This window comes from Papaver somniferum, chromosome 9 (assembly GCF_003573695.1).
Source record: "Papaver somniferum cultivar HN1 chromosome 9, ASM357369v1, whole genome shotgun sequence".
Lineage (NCBI taxonomy): Eukaryota > Viridiplantae > Streptophyta > Magnoliopsida > Ranunculales > Papaveraceae > Papaver > Papaver somniferum.
Window position 1 is genome coordinate 26,942,184 of NC_039366.1, and position 21,293 is coordinate 26,963,476.

Below are 21,293 nucleotides of genomic sequence, written 5' to 3' on the forward strand. Positions count from 1 at the left end.
AACAACTGCCTAGAACATTAACAATTGGGCTAATGGAGAATTTGAAATTATTCAAGAAAGTTTGGCAAATTTCAGTTTAAATCCAGATTGTGAAGATGTTTTCTAATGGGCTTTAACTGCCAAAAATTCTTTCTCGTTTAAATCCTGCTACAACAAATTAATAGCATCCAATGAAGATCCAGTTCATGATATCTTTCATTTTCTTTGGCAGCAAAAATACCCATCTAAAATGGCTTTCTTCATGTGGTGCACAAGTCATTTCAGGTTGCCCACAAGAGATTCTCTCATCAGAAAAGGTATTACAACCTCGCCCACTTGTTTTTTTTTTGCAAGAAGGATGAAATTGCATCTTATCTTTCCCTTGAAGGTGATTTTGTGGCGAAAATCTGGCAGCACTTCATGGTGAAATATAACCTAATTCAATGGTCTCTAGCCTTCAAAGAGTTTGAGGAAGTTACTTTTAATGCCGTTGTAGAGAATTGGAGAAATGTTTTTTTCCATTCCTCCTTAACATGTTTTCATGTTGTTGTTTTTTTTTGGCTTGATAGTCCTTTCTATTAAGATTTTTTTTCTTCTTTTCTTTTCCCCTCGGGGGTTCAAGCCTTGTGCACCTCCTTTCCTGATCAATAGTATTCTTTCTTTATTGATCAAAAAATATATCGGAATAAACAAAAGGAAGATGGTAATAGCAAAGCCCATCATTTATTATTAATTTACACACACAATTACATGCAACCACACTCGAAAGAAAAGAAAAGAAAAAGCATCAACACATTCCAAACTGAAATACACCACACTCGAAAGAAAAAAACCCATTCCAGGCACCCACTTCTCAGGCGGTCTTGAAGTAGCCTGCTACTGGAGAAGGTAATGACCCAACTCTTTAGTAACAGTAGCTACAAGGCCAATATGTGCATCTGGACTATGAACATCTTCAGTTCGTTTCTCATATTGTATCCACCATTTCACTTTGCTACCAGACTCTTCAATGTTATCAACATCTTTAGGAGCTACAGTCATTGTGACATCAAAACTCTTATACTGAGTCAATAAGTCTCCTCCCACAACACTGAATGTGATTGACCTATTATCCTCGTCCACTGATTTAACAATTTCCTTAACCATCGTTACTTTTGACGCTCCTGTATATGCATATGATTTAATTAGTCCATCATCACTAAGATTAATAGAACAAAGCAATATTAAGATTTGTTTTTGATTTCTTACCTGGTGTAACATATCGCCATTCCCTAATATTTCCCACGCTGCTTTTACCATCACCTTTAACAATTTTGACACTCTTGTAAAATTGAGGGAAAATTGTAGTCAAATGCATCATATTGTGCCTAAACAAATTATAAAACTTGTCTGCAGAACACTTGAGTTCAGTTTCAACCTGAGCCCCAACAATTTGGCTCATCCCAATCAAAACTAGTGTGAGCAACCCTAGCTGAAGAAAGGTTTGTACCATGCTAATTTTAGCCATTCTATGAGAGACTGTTTGGTATGTTTTAAGATAGCTAGGAGTGGAGATGGTTTTGGAATGAGATTAAGTGAAGTCAGATGAAGGGGTTTATATACTAAGCAATGGAGATATTTCACTCATATTTAATATAGACACAAGTGCATCCATTAAGGAGAATGATCGATATAGTATTGGGCATACTTCTTTTGGAGGTTTTGATGCGTTATGCATCCAACATGCAACTAAAATTATGCTCAGTGTGGTTGTTCATTGTTTCCACTATAGCCAACTTTACTATTGGAGTATTAGTGGGGGCTCTTTTGTTTTTTGATCGAGCACTTTGTGCCTAATTAATCACTTTATAGAAGGTATCCAGATCGTAGATACACGAGTAACAGAAAGGAAGATGTGAGATCATGAGGGTGAAGGAGTCGACAATATGATATTATGATCTGATCTATCAATGACATACTAAAATTTCGTACATAATCGGAATAAAACTTTATACATATGATTTATGACATATAAACTTGCAAACACTTGCACACAATAGTAACTACATATTTATCCTAAGTTGTAATGACAAACACTTAGTTTTATTTATCCTACTTTTTAACTAACATTTCCGAATTCTAATGCGATCTTGTTCATCCAGAGATTTCAATGGCCTTGACTTGAGGCTTTTTCATTTCAACCTTTGGTATAGTAACGGTCAATACACCATTTTCCATAGTAGCTTTCACTTGATCGACCCCTGCATTATCTGGCAATCTAAACCGACGAAGAAACTTGCCGCTACTACGTTCTACACGATGCCACTGATCATTGATTTCTTCTTTTTCTTTGTTCTTTGCTCCACTTATTTGTAGTATTTTCCCTTCTTCAACTTCAACTTTTACTTCTTCTTTCTTCAGCCCAGGAAGATCTGCTTTGAACACATGAGCATCGGATGTTTCCTTCCAATCAATTTGAGCATTTGCAAATTGAGTTGTTTCGTTGGAAAATTGAGGACGCATAATACCAAATGACCGTGAAGCGAATGGATCCCATACGTTTAGAGATGAGAATGGGTCGTAAATGCTGTTCCTTTGGCCACCGAAAATGCTCGGAATGAGGGACATATTGAGAAAAGTAGGATTCTGGATATATCGCAGAAATGCTAAATGGATTCAGTTTGAGATAAACAATGTTTACAGGGCAATGAGAATTCACATTTATATAGAAGAGAGGAACTTCCGGTAGTTTCCAGTTATCGTAACTTTTGTCAATATCTCCGTAACCGTTTGTAGACAGTTTTCTAGTGTTATCTAGAATTTTCTTTCGTGGGTTTACAAGCAAAGTCCTACCAACAGTAATGGGCCTCCATCGTGGTACATGGAAAATGTCTGGGACTTAACAGTATAGATCTTTTTAGTTTTAGAGATTTCTCATGTCTTTTATTACCTGAGGCAGCAATCTTTATTCTCCAAAAACAACAGAATCTAAATCTTTAATCCTGAACCCCCACATTACAAATACACATACTAGTAATCCTTTGCCGATCGGGAGAAAAAAAAAGGTACACTACAAGAAATTTAATATATTGCAATATTGCAGCATCCAATAGTTATGGCATAAACTCCTATTGGTATCGCGATAACCTATGTAGCAAGAAGTCTATTGCTGCATCCAATTTGTATTGCTGCAGTAAGAGATTATACTTTTTTGCCACACTCTTTTCATAATGTTGCTACAGTTGTGTGGCAAAAGTTTCATTTTGCAGCAGTAAATTATAGATTTTAGTTGCAGCTGAAAAGTACTGTGGCTAGAAATTTGCTTTTGCAACGCCTATATTAAAGGTGTGGCAATATATGGTGTAGCAATAGCTAAATTTTCTTGTAGTGGTAGTCCATTTTACACACCCTTCTTTCACGTTGGCAGCATTTTTTTTTTGCCTATTAAAAAATTAAAATTCATGGAAAAGGAAAAAAAAATACAAGATGAGAGGCGCCTCAGCGCAAGAAAAGAAGGCAAAAAGTCGTCTCAACACACAAGTTGCGAAAAAAACAAAAGCATAACAACTGCTTACTAACATAAAAGCGAGCCTAGACTGTAAACTAACTGAACCTTATACTTTCTTCTTGGGTATGGGGTTCTTTTCCCTCTACCCAAATCATCATTGGTAGGACCCAAATCCTTGATTGGCTTCGAAGAACGGAAAGTATCTACAATGCTTCCAAGGATTTTTTTTAACCGCGACTTTATTACCTCCACGAGTAAGGCCAAGCGATGAACTAAATGTCTTAAGTTTCGTCTTCAAGGTTCAACTGGCCAAGCGATGAACTAAATGTCTTAAGTTTCGTCTTCAAGGTTCAACTTTAGAACGTCATGCATCAAAACATTTAGAACGTCGCCTTCAAGGTTCATCTTTGTGACACTTCGCTCTTTGCCAAGATGAAAGCTTCATGTAGGCTTTTATCTTTCACTAGTTCCTCATCTATTGGTGTGGTTGAGATACTCTTCAAATCTAAAATGACTTGCAGGGTTTGGCCAAACATTATGGTGATGTATTTCGCTTGGATATATCCACACTATACCAAAGCCAACCACTATGGGTTATTGTTTAGCTATAATGTAGCAGTATCTCTTACCTTTTAGCATGAGAGGGAACACATCTATTCCGCTCGCTATCTAAGAAATGCCAGATGGAAATTAAGGGCATCTCCAATTAATTTGGTGTGCATTTTTTGTGGAAGTATTTTTATGATGTAAAGATCAAATTTTCATTAATTTAAGGAGATGAAAGAAAAACATTTGCAATCACAAATTATATATTTTTAGTTTTGAATTTTTTAAACCACTGATCCAAATTATATGTCTAATCATAACCATATATAATGATGAGCAGGATGTTCACATCCTCTAAGAGAACTTCTAAAAGTAGAGGTTCACTTTGAGGATGTTTATATAACTACTAGACACATCATCTTCATTTTCTCCCTTCACATTCCCATTGGAGACGATTTTTTGGATAAATCATTGGAAATCTTATGTGGCGTTGTATTTAGGCATTTTCAATGGAACGCGCAATTTGGGGATGCTTTTATTAACTGGGATATAGGAAAAAGACAAAAACGGGATTTAAATAGTAAATCAAGGTCACCCCTATCCGGATAATTTATATAATTCCTAATCCACCCTTACTAATCATGTTTATTGGTTAAATATTTTTAGTTAAGTTAATAGATTAGTTTGCTAATCATTAGAATAAATCATTATAATTGAATTTGTTGATGCAACAACATCAAATCAATATATTTATGATCATAATGGTTTAGGATAAGAACCAACCCAGGAAAGTAAACAAGCTGAACATATAAGTGCTCCAATTACTCATATATAGGTATTAATGTATTGAAATTTGATTATTTTTTTCATTGAATTCGCCATTGTGCTAAGAAATCAGGGATAATTTCCCCCCACACATTACAAATGTTGAAACGCCTACAATGCTTAGCAGCTTTATCTGCTATAGAGTTGAAATTTCTCCTAAGGTGACTAGTTCTAATAAAAGAAAAGTAATTCAATAACAGATTACAGTCATCCATGATTGTGCAACTAAACCAACAGAAACTACTGTTTTTATTCTTCAAGTAATCAATTACTTTTTTTGCATCAATATAAATACTGATAGAAGACAGGTTCTTGCTATGTGCCCATTTGATAGCTTCCAGCACCGCTAGACATTCTGCTTCCTCTGGATTCCTTGCTAAACCTTTGATTGTTTTGCATCTCTTAAAGGTACCTGCAGCTGTAGTCATATAGATATCAATTCCAGTGATATTAGTATCTTTGTCGAAAGACGCATCACAGTATATTAAAATGAAATCATCAGGGAGATTCCCATAAGATACAGTATTAGTATCAGAAACAGAATGATTATGCAAGTCACTACTGGTGTTATTAACTCTTTGATCAAGCTCAGAGTTTAACAGATCAATGGTGTCATTAAAAAGTCTTATGACCAGTCTGGCAGTGGAAGATGGATGTGTAATTTTCTGTTCAAAGAAACGGTAGCATCTATCTCTCCAGATGCTCCAAGCAGTAATAAGGATTTCTATCTGAGTCTTGTCAGATCTACCTTTCTCCAACCATTGCCTTATCCAACCCTTAATCGAAGGATTTGTACCTGCATCATGTAAAGTAATATGTCCATTTGGAGTTGCAGACCAAAGGGATTTTGCAAAAGTGCAATGTAACAGTAAATGTTCAGTGGTTTCAGTATCACCATTACTACACATAATGCAAAGAGTATCACTATTTGACATGTATTGTGACAATCTTAATTTCGTTGGCAGAGCATCAGTGATACATTTCCAGACAAATAGTTGGACTTTAGGAATTAGATGAGATTTCCACAGAGCTTTGAAAATAGGATCAGGGGGAGGGTTCATGGTACCATTAACATTAACAGAAGATAAAGCTCTATATGAAGATTTAACAGAAAATGTCCCATTGTGAGAGTTAGACCAAATTAATCTATCTTTGCCAAAATAAGGGATACAAAGTTTCCTAATTCTACTAATATTCTCACTAGTGAAGAAAGCATTCAACAAAGGCTCATTCCAAGTTTTAGTGTTGTCATCAATGAAATCAGCAACCATCAGATTAGGATTAGGATAATGAATGCAAAGGGGACTGGTAACATCAGGTATCCAGTTATCTTCAAAAGCTTTTATACTTTTACCATTCTTAACTTCCCATAAAGAGTTCTTTTTAACAATATCTAGACCTCTACAAATTCTTTTCCACGCCCAAGACGAGTCTTGGTTTTTCTTATAATGTAAAGGATGATTATTGTTGAAATACTTACATCTAAGGATTATAAACCAAAGTTCATCCGAACCATGAATCAATCTCCACGCAATGTTGGATAACAGAGCTAAATTGAACTTCTTTAAATCACGAAAACCTAGACCTCCTACATGCTTATGAGAACAAACGCCTTTCCACTGTTTTATGTAAATTCCTCCTTGATTTTGTTTACCCCACCAGAAGTCTCTTTGAGACTTTTCCATTTGATAAATGACATTATCAGGAATCAAGAAAGAGTTCATATGGTAGACTGAGGACGATTTCAACACATTTTGTACCATGACTGACCTACCAGCCTGATTAAAGTGTTTTCCTTTCCACTTGGAAACACTATTGTCAAAGTAATCAGCAAGAAAGGCAAAAGATTCAAATTTGTTTTTATTAATGAAAAGAGGGATACCTAAATATTTGTCATTTAGGTCAATTTTCTTGACATTAAGAGTTCTAATAAGAAAGACACATTTATCTGGGTGTACTTTCTTACTAGAAAACAACCAGATTTTTCGAAGTTTATCATCTGCCCTGAGACAGAACTAAACACATTGATGGTCTCGACTAAATTCTGAGCTTCGTAGTATTTGGCCTTATGCATAATTACTTTTACACCACATTTAAAGAAATTTTATAAATTAACAAATGTTCCAAATTAATCTTAACAAAAGGATGAATTGGGCATTATTTTTCCGTCTTTAGAAGTCATTTTGATTTGGTTCCGAACTTGGGAAATGATGAGCGATTAAAAAACTCAAAACACGCATTTTACGTGAAAACTGGGTGTCCAACATAAACGTGGCTAAATTCGATTCCGAATCCCAAACAAACTTCTAACTTTTCAACTCAATTAAACCAAAAAAAAAAAAAATTGTTTTTTACTTGGCTGCTAATGGGGTACCTTTGACTAGAGGTCAAGTAAGAATGTAAGATGGTACCCTTCTAGACGTGTACCATGGACAAGGGCACATAATTTATCATCTTGATAAATGCAACAAGTGATCCTCTTCCCTTCCCACTCGTTTTTCTCTCATATTGTCTTCTTCATCGTGAGCTCTTAAAACCAAAATGTAAGTATTTTCAATGACACCTATCACAACCCCCAAAACCATGATACTTATTTATGAGGCCTCACTTAAAATAACACAAAATTGATCAAAAAGACAAAACAGAAGATTTCTGGGTGAAATATATTCTTAGCTTTATATACTGTTTATATAGCCAAAAAACAGAAATATACTGTTCATTTAACCAAAAAGGACATTTGACCCAGAATATATTTTATTTATTAATCTGAAGAGACAAATATGTCCTTATTTTTTACAAATCTTTACTGCTTTGGAGAAGAACAAAGTACAAAAAAACAGAGCAAATAAAAACAGAGTACAAACAAAAACAGAGTACAAAAAAACAGAATTAATTGCTATGTTTTACGAATTAAAACAGAGCAAAAAACAGAGTGTCTGAAACAGAGCAAAACAGAGTGCGTGAAACAGAGCAAAACATAGTGCGTGAAACAGAATTAAAAACAGAGTATGTCCTCAACAAACACCAAAAAAATAGTAACTCTGGATCCAAGCTTTTGAAAGAAGAGAGAAGGATCAGCTTTTGAAACCAAGAAATTCATAGAAGTAAGAGTTCAATGAGCTTAGCATGCCAAGCACTTGGAGCCTGCTTGAGTCCATAAATAGATTTGTCAAGCTTGCATACATAGGTTGGTCTTTCAGGATCAATAAATCCAGGTGGTTGAGCCATATATACCTCCTTCTCCAAGTCATCATAAAGGAAAACATTACTAATGTCAATATGAGAAATAGACCAGTCATACTAGACTACAAGAGAAAGAACTAATCTAATGGTTGTTGGCTTAACCATTGGGCTAAAAGTTTCAATGAATTAAATACTGTTAGAGAAATGCTCGGTTAACCCCACAAGTTTTTCTATCTCAAGCTTGTTGTCAATATTAGATGAGCAAAACTATATTTGATTTCTAGTCTACTAAAGTAAAGTCTCGGACTAGGATTATAAGTGTGTAGTTGAGTATCAGACATCATTAAATAACCCTCAAAGATTGAAGATCAAACGAAGGCATCAACGAGGACTTCATAAACAAAGATACGTGGTGGATTAATCTATCGAAACAAGTGCTTACTTTATGGAACAATTCCGATGACAGTAAACGTACATTTATGTTTGGACTCGAGGATATTTGAGCCATGAATTTAGTGATAATGAACTTTATACATGAAAAGGTCCTTATGTTATAGAGAATGAGTGTATGAATTCAACGAGCCAAGAATCACTTGATTCAGAGTTATACGAAGCTAAGATACAAGGATAATTGATATTCATATCTGCACGACTGTCGTATGTAGTCGAATGAGAGCAAATATAGATGTTGTGGCTATTCATCCATCACTGTGCAGGGAGAATTCGTCGAGTACCAGGATTCATTTCTTTCATAATCAAGTATTTATATTTAGTAATCAATGTCAGATCTGGTATACTGTAGAAATTTATCGCGCATTAAGCTTCCATTTAAATATATGCTACATAATAGACTGCAATATGGCACTCCAAAATATTGCGTGAAAATAATTAACATAAAACTATATAAGTATAAGGTTGATGTCCTAAACTGGACACACTGAAATATAAGAACCCTTCTATAATCGATGAATACAACCTCAATTTAATCAACACAAAATTGGTCAAAAAGACCAAAACAGAAGATTTCTGGGTGAAATATATTCTTAGCTTTAGATACTGTTTATATAGCCAAAAAAACAGAAATATATTGTTCATTTATCCAAAAAGGACATTTGACCCAGAATATATTTTATTTATTAACCTGAAGAGACAAATATGTCCTTATCTTTTACAAATCTTTACTGCTTTGGAGAAGAATAAAGTACAAAAAAACAGAGCAAATAAAAACAGAGTACAAATAAAAACAGAGTACAAATAAAAACAGAGTACAAAAAAAACACAGAATTAATTGCTCTGTTTTACGAATTAAAACAGAGCAAAAAACATAGTGTCTGAAACAGAGCAAAACAGAGTGCGTGAAACAGAGCAAAACATAGTGCGTGAAACAGAATTAAAAACAGAGTACGTAACCCATTGCAGATCCTTCACCTCTGCCTCATGCCAACCACAACTGCCATCACCTGCACATCTATAATGTCATCCCCTGCATTCATTCCTTGTTTTGGACAGCATCTACTACCCCAACATACCTCAGAACCTTAAGATGCCACAAACAAAACCATGAAATGTAAGACAAATGTCTACACAAAGAATTCCTCGGATTAAATTCATCCAGTTATTCTGGCCACTTATGCAGCCAGTTTCAATCCATTGAAAAATGTCTTAAGATACTTACTTCACCAGCAGCCTCCGCATCAAGCCGTTTCTTTGCGACTTCCTGATCAAATTCTGGTAGACGCCGCAGGAACTCCTCAGCTGATGCACTTGACTGGAGCAGCAATACCATGGGAAAAGTTCATAAAGTTTATATTGAGTAGCTCAGCAATAAGTAGTCATACATCTATAAGTTTCTCATCTTACTTTCAATGGTTCTGGCACAAGGTTGTCCACTTGGATATCAGAAAGATCCAGTCTTAAACCAGATTCTCTAGCTAGAATTATGACCTGCAATCAAATAGATACCTTATAAGAATCTTACCACTCAGAGCGTGCAAAACAGGCTACAACCTGATAGTCAGTGGATAAGGATAAGGATGGGGTTGACACAAAGGTTTCTATCCATAAACCAACCCGTATCCTGATTGGAGGCTCCGGAGTCCTGACATGAGGGAGGGAGGGAAAGGAATTCAATTACCTTTCTAGCCACATCCATTCCAGACAAATCGTCTTTTGGATATGGCTCGGTATAACCAGCATTCTTGGCTTCTCTAACGACCTCGCTAAAAGCCCGATCTTCTATAAAGTTGTTAAAGATACAACTTACAGTCCCACTGAAATTGGCAGACAGAAAAAGAGACATTACAGCTTCTTAATTTCACCATATCAGAAATATGTTAAGGAATTCCAGGTATCCTGAAAACCATTTGGTTGGAATAACATTCAGGCATGTAGCATATAACCACCAGTTTCATCCTAGTTTAAACATGCTGAAACAATATACACCAAAAATTAAACCTAAATAGAACTGATATCACCCTAGTTTGTATTATACTAAACTTGGATGAATCCATTTTCATCCTAGTTTAAACATGCTGAAATTATATACAACACAAATTAAATCTAAATGAAACTGGTTTCATCCTAGTTTATATTATATTTAACCTGGATGAAACTGGTTTTCATCCTAGTATAAACATGCTGAAAAAATATACACCACAAACTAAACCTAGATGAAAACCAGTTACATCCTATCTTAAAGCTAGACGAAAGCTAATTTATGCATGTATCGGATGAAAACCAGTTACATCCTACCTTAGTACCTTACATCTAGATGAAACCCAATTTTTATATCTCACCTTTAGAGACACTATAAGAATGGGATTATCCAGATGAAAACCAATTTCATCCAATAGAGGTAATCATTAAAATTAGGACCACCAACAGATGAAAACCAGTTAGTTTCATCCAATAGAGAATCATTAAAATTAAGACCACCAACGGATGAAAACCAGTTTCATACAATAGAAATAATCAATAATTTCATTACAACAACAGGATGCAAATAAGTTTCATCCAATACAGATAACCATTTAGTTAACATCCTAATTTCATTGTAGGATTAGAATCACAAGGTACTTCAAACACATAACTCCCACAAATTTATACTAAAATAAAGAAACCCAATTACATCCGGTTTAATTAAATGAAAATAAAATCAACCAACTGGATGAATCAATCATGTAATTCTGAAAATAAAATCAATACAGAGTTAGGGTTTGGAAACTTACGAGTTTTAAGAGACATCTTGTGAAATTTATCGATTTAACCCTAATTATCACGCTGGAGTTGGTGTTGGGTGTTTGCAGACGGCGGAGAAACCATTTTCAACAATGAAGTCTTCAATTTCATCTGTAATGATGTTGTTGATGTAGAAGGGGGACAAAGATGATGATACTGTTGATGTAGACGGTGAAAATATATGATGAAGACGGTGGAGAAACCATTTTCAGCGTTGCAACAAGATGATTGTTGGGGAGAAAACAGAAGTGGGAGAAATAGATCGATGGTGATGTTGGCTTATTTTAGATCTGGTTTATGATTGACGGAGAAGACGAGAAGAAGATATCCTTTCCAAAAGGATAATAACGTAAACTCCTCACTTAAAGATTTCATTGGCTATTTCACCCAGGCCGAATCCTATCTATCTATATGGCCCAAAAAACTCACCTTTTTGACTATACAGTCCATTTTCTATTAAAATAGTTATTACGAGCCCTCACTTAAAATAAAGGCTACTTGGTTCAATATCTCTATTGGCAACGCCTGCAAGGTCCACAAGTGGGGAACATATTCAATATAAATACAACCATGTTATGAAAATACTTCTTTATACTACTCAGTTACTCACAACTGTTGATTCCAAACCCAAATTTCCAATAATCAAATAGTAGAGATCTATTTCACCAAACAATTTGGAGATTCAATACTGCCTGCACAACTTCAATATCAAAATAAAAAAAGAAAAACAATAATATAATCCTGACTGATCTGACATTACTCTTAATAGTGAAAAACAAGAAAAAAACCAAACTTGTTGTATAGAATCCAATAAATCTATATATATAACGTATCTGATTCTACATATCATTCATCACCAAACAAATATTACTTAAATACAGTTTTAAGTCAGTCTTTTGTTTGGTAGAGGCTGTGTAATAGTATCATTGCACATTTAATACTCTCCCTCTCTCTTTCCTCCATTGTTGAGAGATTCTTCTCTCACTGTACATCCATCCCCATATCTCCATTAAACAAGAAACTAAAGATCATATAAAAGAGAAAAACAGAACTTTGGAAAGTGAAACCAAAAAGATTATATCACAAAATGTATAAGTTAATAATAAAAGTATGAGATGGACATTTTTTTCTTCATTTAGACTCTGAATTTCTCTTCTTCTGATTCTCAGTTTCATCATCAACTTTCATTAATCTTGTAAATGTTGGTTCTGATTTACATCTTGTTAATGTCAGTGGTACTCCTTCTTCCTTTTCTTCATCATCTACTACTGATACTACTTCATCTTTGATTACTGTACTGCTACTTCTTCTCCTCTCACTGCTACTTGATGAAGTTTCACATGACTCAATCTTTTCCTCGTAATCAGTTACTAGATTTTCCAATGTGGGTTTCTCAATTTCTTTACTACTTTCAGTATTGGTAATATAATTTTGATCTGTACTACTATCACTAAATCTACTGAACATTGACATTGAGGAATTTTTACATGGATCTGACCTGCATCTCATTAGAAACAATGCATTCTTTGGTGGTGAATGTGATCCTGCTGCTGTTGTACTCACAAAACCCTTGCTTTCTTCTTCTTCATCTTCATCCTCAACCTCTTCCTGTTTATCTCTTGGTTCTTCATTTCTCCCAACTTCAAGCACAGTTTCATCAACTTTATCTTGTGATGAACAACACAAGAACCAACTTCTAAAAACAGATTTAGAACAAAAAGAACAAGAACAATTACAGAAAAACAGAGATTTTTTCTTACTCTTCCAACTCCAACTCCAACAAAACCATTTATTTGGTGATGAATCTTTGCTTCTGCTTCCATTTTTAGATTTTTTCTTAGCTCTAACTTGACCCATACAAGTAACTTTTGGAGAAGTGGGTTCTTGAGTAGTAGTTTCAACATTAGCACTATTCTTTTTTCTGATAAACAGTGGACTTGAACGAGTAGAAGATGAAGATGTTCTTCTAGTACTTTTACTTCCTCCATTACTTCTTAAAAATCTCATTAATGGTGGTGGGAATTTCTCCGTTCTGCCTGGACTTGTGATGGGTTTTGTTCTCATTTTTGATAATCAATGCAAGAATCAGAAAATGGAGAATGAAAATTTGTGATTCTGAGATGGCATTTATCAACACACTATCTATTAGACTATTACACAAGGGGCTGTAAAAGAATCAAAATTTTATCTATTAAAAAAAATGAGGGTGTGAAATGTTCAAGTTTGTCTCTTGTTACTAGTATTTTATAGAGATCTTAATTGATGTGGTTAATTAAGATGAAAGTGGTCCCACCAGACTCTGTGGAACTTAATTGGTGCATTTGACAAGATTTTGGTCAACTTCTTTGGTTGACTTCAATGTGAACGGAGAATTTGACTGTTACAGTGTTACTAGTAGAGAGCGGTAAGTGAAGTCTCTCGTTGGTGGTGATTTGCTTTGTTAAGTATTTAATTATAATGCCATACCGGAAGAGTTGTTTATAGTTGGACAGAAGATTTGTGTGCTCATTTCCGGCAGAGCGTTGTCGGTTCTAACTGTTTCATATCTTCTCTGGTAAACTGTTACCCTGAAATATGGGTAACTACCAATCCTACCATGCACTATATACACAAAATAGAGGACCAAGGGCACGACGGCACCAGGGCTAGTTTTACTTGGATGGTGTGCTTTAAGTAAGCGTCTGTACGCCTAAATTGAAGACGCTAACTTTTTTATTCTAATTCCTGCTGGAGAGTTCTTTCTCCGTTTAGTGTCTTTTTTTTTCCAAAGCTAGGGCCGAACTTCATGAGTGCTTCCACATTTTGCTCACCTGTCATTGGTTTTCTCCTCGAAATCTCTTCAGAGCTTTCAATTTCACAACACTATTTTCATCCTCTAATGGTGCCTTGTCTTCAACATCAATCTCTTGGGCATCTCTACAGTTGAGCCTTTGCTCATAATGCGGGTTTATTGGGCTTGTTAGGTGCGCATCAACAGACTTTACAACAACAGGAAGAGAAATATTCCTCAGTCAAGTGCTATGTTTAGTTGGTCATTGCACTCTAAGCTTTTTGTGTGTTTTACTTTGGAGACTTTAATTTGTAACTAGGAAGCTGTTATTGGTGGCAGCTGTGTTTTCTGTTAACTTTCATCACTTTGATGATGTATCTTTTCGGGTTAGTAATAATTTTACTGTGACAAAACAAGTTTATTATGGCATTCTTACAAAATTACCAAGAAAACATCCCGAGAGGGGATTGTGCGGTTTCGGGAGCGCCTCTCTACTTTGGGATTAGAAAAAGCTGAAATGGGGCCAGCTTTTTATCTCAGTCGGGATATTTTGTCGGGACAAAATCTCGGTAGTTTTAACATTTCCGTCTCTGAAATCGTAGCTGATCCAGATGGAAATGTGACTCCAAATTTTTTGTTACCCGTTTAAAGAGTACTATAACTTGGAAAAATAAATAGTAAAAGAATAAAGAGCTAAAACCACCATAAAATGTTTAATTTAAGCTCCACAGTGTTGTGTTAGAAAAAGCTGAAATGGGGCCAGCTTTTTATCTCAGTCGGGATATTTTGTCGGGACAAAATCTCGGTAGTTTTAACATTTCCGTCTCTGAAATCGTAGCTGATCCAGATGGAAATGTGACTCCAAATTTTTTGTTACCCGTTTAAAGAGTACTATAACTTGGAAAAATAAATAGTAAAAGAATAAAGAGCTAAAACCACCATAAAATGTTTAATTTAAGCTCCACAGTGTTGTGTTAGGTTAGGCTCTGAAGATATAATCCAAAATTTTAGAAACTTAGAACGCGTGGCCCTTGGGCATTTGGTGCGCAAGGTTCCTATTTGCTCCAGATGCGACACATTTGCAGTTGCCCCCATCTATAAAACGTCCATATGAGATGCGTGAATCAAATCAACGTGCGCACTAGCAAAACAAATATTTATGTGGCACATGATGTGCATTCAATTAAATTCAGTCTAGGTGAAAACCACACTCCAAACTGAACTCTACGAATTACACTTCACATCACGTCTTACTCTTTAATTCTACCTACTGCTACTGCATAGTCCACAGTCTCTAAACCTAACTACCCACCGGTGGTAGTATCATTCGATGAGAGAAGACAATTCCTTAGTAGGGTCTCTTGAGATTTGTTTTATTCGTAAGAAATTTATGTACACACAAAATCAATCAAATCTGTGCAAAACGTCAGGAATTCTATCATTACAGTCTCCAGACACCACCAGAAATTAACATCGTACAAAAGGATAAGACCACTCTGTGACTGTGTGTCTCTCTCTAAATAATCGTAGAAGCAAAACTCTCACCGGAATGGTATGGGTGTGGCCGGAAGTGCTACAGGTATGGGTTGTTTTTGTTTGATACTGGTAACTCCCCTGTAGCTCAAATATCTAATCCTATAGTGACAATGTTAAGTCATTTTTGTACAGATGAGGCATGAAACTGCAGTCAGGCCATCAGGTCGTTTGTGGTGTGGGTTTCAATGAGTGTGCATAAGAAGAAAATAAGTATAAGAAGAAATCGCAAACACTCGGGAGTTGAGAAATCAACCGAATATCAGTAGGTCAAGACTTACGAGCCAGTCAGAAATTAACATCAACAGAATTGCCAACTTACAGAGATTATGAGCAACATAAATAGCGGGTAAGAAACGTCAGAGACACCATTAATTAGGAAACTTGAAGTTTGTTCGTTTTGCTCCCATTATGGACTCAATAAACACCAAAAACGAATGAACAAACCAACAAATTTGTTCGTGATTTTGTGGGTGCCGGCTATAGAGATATGTATAGTTGCTCATCTCCAACGGCGTCCTTAAAATATGTATGGTGCTTTACGTGGGGTTATATCTCAGCCCCCTAATTCAAATAATGTTTCCTAATTAAACCAAAACAATTATATATATAAATAAGATACATTTTTCACTATGAAATCACATACATGCAGTACAACAACAGTACAAGAACAGTGTACATATAATTGCCATTAAAAGCTTATTGATACTGGAATACCCTAAAGCTAATCGTATTAGCTAGGTCTTTTATTACTGGTAGGTTTTATATGAAGTCTGTACTTAAGTATTAGAGAGAACCACATTTCAGGTCTAATAAGGACGTTGTCTTGCCCAATTTCCTGGAGGATCATAGCTGCATATGACAAAGGTACCACCGTTATTACAAGTCCGACTCGCACACCCAAGGCGGATAGAGTTTCTCCAAACTACTTGTGTATAGTGTCGACAGTCTCCTCCTTGACATGAATTTGATTGGTAGTCGTACATAGTTTTCTCGGATACCCACAAGTTTACAGCACGACCTATGGCAAGATTTCCAGAACTCCCTGCGAGGTTCTCTCCATATCGGCCACCAGAATGAATAAGTTGACAGTCACCGGCTCTCTGGTTAGCGTAGTTGGCAGCATATGCTGCAACGTTATCATCCCATACGAGAGCTCCCACATTAACCTCGGCACGAGCTGCATTATGTGCGGCTAGATATTGTTGTTGTGGGGTTTGGGCTTGGGAGACATGGAATGACAAGGCAAGGGTTAAAAATACTATGAAACTCATCACTGCTGCCTTCTAGTTGAAGGCAAATATTCAAAATTTCTAGCTAGACGATCTTTAAGGCATAGATGAAACAGATGTATTTTTAGTTGAATCAGGTGATGCGTCTATTTATAATAGAGAGATGAGAGGATAACTAATGATCTAGGTTCACACAAAAGAAAATATATCTATAACAATTATGAAGTTTGATATATTATGTCATGCCTATCTGCATAGATGACGTAAATTTACGTTGAATAAATGATCAATTCATCCTTATCGATCATTTTTGTTTCAAGAGAGTGACTACAGCTCGGAAATACTAGCTATATGGAAATGCTTTCCGGACTTTTCAACTGCATGCTAATTAACTTGGACTAGGTCTTACTTAGTTGTGGCTCATAAACGAGAATATACCAGAAGATGTGATTTTTGTACGAGAAGGAGATTTTCTTTCTTTTGCCATTTTTGTCATTTGTGGCATGTGAACAGAAAATTCTTAGTTTCTAGATACTTATGTTTGCCATGGAATCAAGCATTAATGGGTACGTAGCAGCCTAGGCTCAAGTCACTGACGTATAAGTTTTTCTTTTTCAATAATTTTTCCGGAGAAATAATGTAAAATGATTTTTCGGCCACCTCGGATTTCTATTTCCACGACTGCATCCACCCCTCCATGGCCAGCACCTTGTTGCATCTCCTCTTGACCGTGAACTTGGTTCTCTGAGAAATGTGAGAATATGAAGAAAAAGAAACCCCCTCTCAGTACTCGAAAGTTCCCTCTTTTGCTTCCAAATGAATCCTCCGGCTGTACATAACTAATGGGGGTTGGCAGGCAAAATAAATTATCGTAGACAGGAAATGAAGATGTCGATCATCAGAAGCAGATGTTTTACAGGTAAAAGCAACAAAATCGGTGTCAAAATATGAAGATCATTAGTTCCTATGACTGTAAGAGTTGACAGAACCACTCTAGTGGATCTGGTAAGGGGACAAGGACGTACTTAAGCTTCTATATACCAAGGATCCCCTTGTGATCTGGGTGGGATGCAATGCCCAGAGTTAACCAGGTAGTATATGATATACCTCTCCTTAGATTTTTGGGGCGATTGCCTGGCGCCTTGCGAATCAAACAACATATATCCAACATACTAGCAGAGCGTAGATCCTTAAGAAAAAAACACTTACGCAACGGTTAAACTTTTTTATCTTTACTTACCTAGGCTGCTTCATGGATAGACTTTCCTAAACTGATCAAACATAAGTGACTTAGCTACCTAGTAATAAGCATGTGGGCGGGCAGGCGGCTATACGGTACCAACTGCCAAGAACGTCAGCATCCTGTGCGTCTTGTTCAATATATAATCTTTCAAGAAAAAAGCTTATTCAATGTATTCTTATGTAGAACAACAAGGAAAATTCCTAACCTAAAGATGCACACTTGCTGAAAGAGATAATCACCGGTTTCCTATCTAATTTGTTTAGATTTCATTTAGTTACTACTGTTTCCCATGATGCAAGGAATTCAGTCCAAGGATCCCCTTGGGCATTTGTGACCTACGCATTGAAGTCAAACAAAGAAGTTGACCTATAAATCTATATACTACGGTGGTGGTATCATTCGATGAGAGAAGACAATTCCTTAGGCTTAGTCTTATGGGATAGATTGGATGGAGAGATTGAGTGAAAAGTGTTGCAAATTCTGATAAAGTTGTTGGGAAAGTGTTGAAGGAAAATATAGATAGTTCTCTCTCCTAGCGATTGCTCGCAGGTGAAGTAGCTGCGAGATAGAAACGCCGAACCATTAGGCGCTCAAAAAGTTCCCCAAACGCCGAATGGAACGGCGCTGAAGGAAAATTCTGAAAATTAACGCCGAATGGTTCGGCGTTGGACACCAACGCCGAATGGAACGGCGTGGGAAGCCAACGCCGAACCGTCCAGCACTTGACCTTTTTTTTTTCCCAACTCTTTCTGAACTCTATTTACGTTATGTTACGATCGTATTTTGTTTCAAAATTTGAAAATTTCGCCTATGTTTTCCAGAATTCGATTTGTACATTGCAATTTATTTCAATCGTATTTTGTTTAAAGAATTGGGTTTGTTTCAATCGTATTTTGTTTCAAAATTAGGAAATTTATGAAAGTAAAAATAGTCTTTTGCAATGTTACAATTTTTTTTTGACATTAAAATCCGACTAACTTAAAACATAAAAAATTACATTTAAATTGAAATCCTACAAAAACTTCCTAATTCTCTAAGATAAAAATAGTATTAGAGTCTAATTAAAATGGAGTTTATGGAGTTTACAAAAACTATTTAAAATGTCTACTTATAATATGAAATCTACTCTTCATTCTCATAAAATGCACCATCTGATTGAGATTCGTATTGGTCTTCATCCGTATCCAAGTCGGTCGTACCCTCAGCAACTTCCGGCAAGGCATCATCCATAACCATGTTCGGAATATCACCATCTCTCAAACCTTCTCCATGTCGGTTCCATATGTGTGTAGTGAGTTCCAATCGAAGTTGTCCCCAAACCGCTGGGTTGTACAATACATGAGGAGCTAGCCTTACATTTCCTTGAATTGGCGGTTGAGGTTCATCTCCCGTGATCCTCCCCCAATCCTTATTCCGATATTCCAGCTCAACACACATGTTGTGCATTATCAAGCACCCCCTCATAATTGCCTTCATGTCAGATTTTTTGTAATAACGACAAGGTTTCAATATAATTCCAAACTTACCTTTAAGACCACCAAATGCACGTTTTATGTCCTTCCTTTTAGCTTCTTGGTAATGATTGAAAAGAGATTCCCTATTGTTTGAAACGGGTTTGTATGCTTGCACGATGCAACCATACATGGGATACGCACCATCTCCTAGGTAGTATCCCTGCTCGTAATTCTTGTTATTGATTTGATAATGACAAGTGGGTGATGCACCATTAAGCTGTCTATCGAACAAACCAGAAGCATGCAAGACATTAAGATCATTGTTCTGCCCACCCAACCCAAAATAGGAATGCCATATCCATCTATCATATGTTGCTACCGCTTGCAAAACAACCGAGGGATATGGCTTATAGCCGCTGTGGGAACCTGCTTGATCCATTGGATATGCTCTCCATGCCCAGTGAAAACAATCGACACTACCAAGCATACCAGGAAATCCCCGAGCTTCATTTTCTGCTAAAATTCTTTTCGTATCTTCAGCGGTAGGTTGACGCATGTATCGACCATTAAAAATCCAAATAATTGCATCCATAAACTTCAGAGCATAATGGTAGATAGTGCTGGCTCCCATTTGTGTGTAATCATCTAAGGAATCCGGTGCAATGCCTTTGGCAAAATGTTTCATGACGGCAACCATTTTCATATATGAACTATGACCAAGAATACCGCAAGCATCCGTTTTTTGGAGAAAATCATGGTCATAATCACAAACTTTCTCTAAAATTCTCAAAAAAAGTGGACGAGGCAAAGCAAACCGACCTTTGAACTTCTTTGGTCCATACATACAGTTGAAGTTGAAGTATTGATGCATCATACGAGCATCCGCATCTACCCGTTTTCTGTACACTTTCTGACGGGTCTTGACTTCTTTCGGGAAGGGTTGATATATTCCTCGCCTACTCCGAGTCTCCAAAAGTGTAGCCGCTGCTATAACATTCGTCTCGATATCATCTTCATCATCCGGTAGGCCCAACAAAACTGTTCTCATAGCTCCCTGCGTAATGTACCTAAATACAACAAAATAAATAAAGTATAACACTCCATAAAAATGAAAAAACTTATAAACACTCCATAAAAAATAAATCATAAAAATAAACACTTATAAACACTCCATAAAAATGAAAAAACTTATAAACACTCCATAAAAAACAATCATAAAAATAAACACTTAAAATCGTTGGCTAAGGTCCAAAAATATTATGGGGTTGTTGGCTAAACTAAGTTTCATAAACAATGTTAGGATCGCTTCCACCCAACAACGCATCAGTTAAATCGTTTCCTCCTTGTGCATTTCCTTGTTGTGATGTAGTAGCTCCATCTTCGACCCTAGGAGTATAAAATCCTTGACCGGAATCCCAATCATATGAACCGCCTAATGTGAGGTCTTGTGTTATAAAAGCTTCGTTTTCTGGTACGGAAGAAGATGGAACGGAAGTGGATGGTATGGAAGAAGATGTAGATCTGCCAGATGAGGAACATGAAGTTGTAGCCCATTTGTATGATTCTTCCCAGGCGAGTTGACGAGCACCTTGTATGAATGCGGTTGATTGTTCCATATAACTAATGCAATCATCCTACAAGTATATAAATTAGAGAATTTAGTGAAATATTAACGTGTTTATAAAATGAAAATGAGTACACAATGTCAATGTACTAACCAATGTCAAATTCATCTCCCGGAAGTTATAAGGACAACCAACCCTTGGAACTGGTACTTGACGTTCTACGCCGGCTTCATTGGAAT

The 21,293-nt window shown here is 36.2% G+C and overlaps 5 protein-coding genes and 1 long non-coding RNA gene across 6 annotated transcripts; all 6 read right to left on the reverse strand.

Moving 5' to 3' along the window:
* Positions 1-665: 665 nt before the first annotated feature.
* On the reverse strand, positions 666-1,567 carry LOC113309540 (MLP-like protein 28). The gene is made up of 2 exons (XM_026557972.1): positions 1,228-1,567; positions 666-1,142 (listed from the first exon to the last, which is right to left on the reverse strand). Exons 1-2 carry the CDS (start codon positions 1,484-1,486, stop codon positions 856-858), a joined length of 546 nt encoding a protein of 181 aa, XP_026413757.1. The 5' UTR covers positions 1,487-1,567; the 3' UTR covers positions 666-855.
* Positions 1,568-1,905: 338 nt separating this feature from the next.
* On the reverse strand, positions 1,906-2,640 carry LOC113313281 (17.8 kDa class I heat shock protein-like). Its single transcript, XM_026562032.1, has one exon. The coding sequence runs from the start codon at positions 2,584-2,586 to the stop codon at positions 2,113-2,115; it is 474 nt and encodes a 157-aa protein (XP_026417817.1). The 5' UTR covers positions 2,587-2,640; the 3' UTR covers positions 1,906-2,112.
* A 6,650-nt stretch (positions 2,641-9,290) lies between these two features.
* LOC113310000 lies at positions 9,291-9,798 on the reverse strand. Its single transcript, XR_003340846.1, has 2 exons — positions 9,696-9,798; positions 9,291-9,557 (listed from the first exon to the last, which is right to left on the reverse strand). It is a non-coding gene; the product is annotated as an uncharacterized LOC113310000 (long non-coding RNA).
* Positions 9,799-12,061: 2,263 nt separating this feature from the next.
* On the reverse strand, positions 12,062-13,456 carry LOC113313431. Its single transcript, XM_026562199.1, has one exon. The coding sequence runs from the start codon at positions 13,319-13,321 to the stop codon at positions 12,389-12,391; it is 933 nt and encodes a 310-aa protein (XP_026417984.1). The 5' UTR covers positions 13,322-13,456; the 3' UTR covers positions 12,062-12,388.
* Positions 13,457-16,146: 2,690 nt separating this feature from the next.
* On the reverse strand, positions 16,147-16,924 carry LOC113314347 (basic form of pathogenesis-related protein 1-like). Its single transcript, XM_026563143.1, has one exon. The coding sequence runs from the start codon at positions 16,832-16,834 to the stop codon at positions 16,370-16,372; it is 465 nt and encodes a 154-aa protein (XP_026418928.1). The 5' UTR covers positions 16,835-16,924; the 3' UTR covers positions 16,147-16,369.
* Positions 16,925-19,157: 2,233 nt separating this feature from the next.
* On the reverse strand, positions 19,158-20,537 carry LOC113311632. Its single transcript, XM_026560445.1, has one exon. The coding sequence runs from the start codon at positions 20,535-20,537 to the stop codon at positions 19,158-19,160; it is 1,380 nt and encodes a 459-aa protein (XP_026416230.1).
* Between the last annotated feature and the right edge of the window lie 756 nt (positions 20,538-21,293).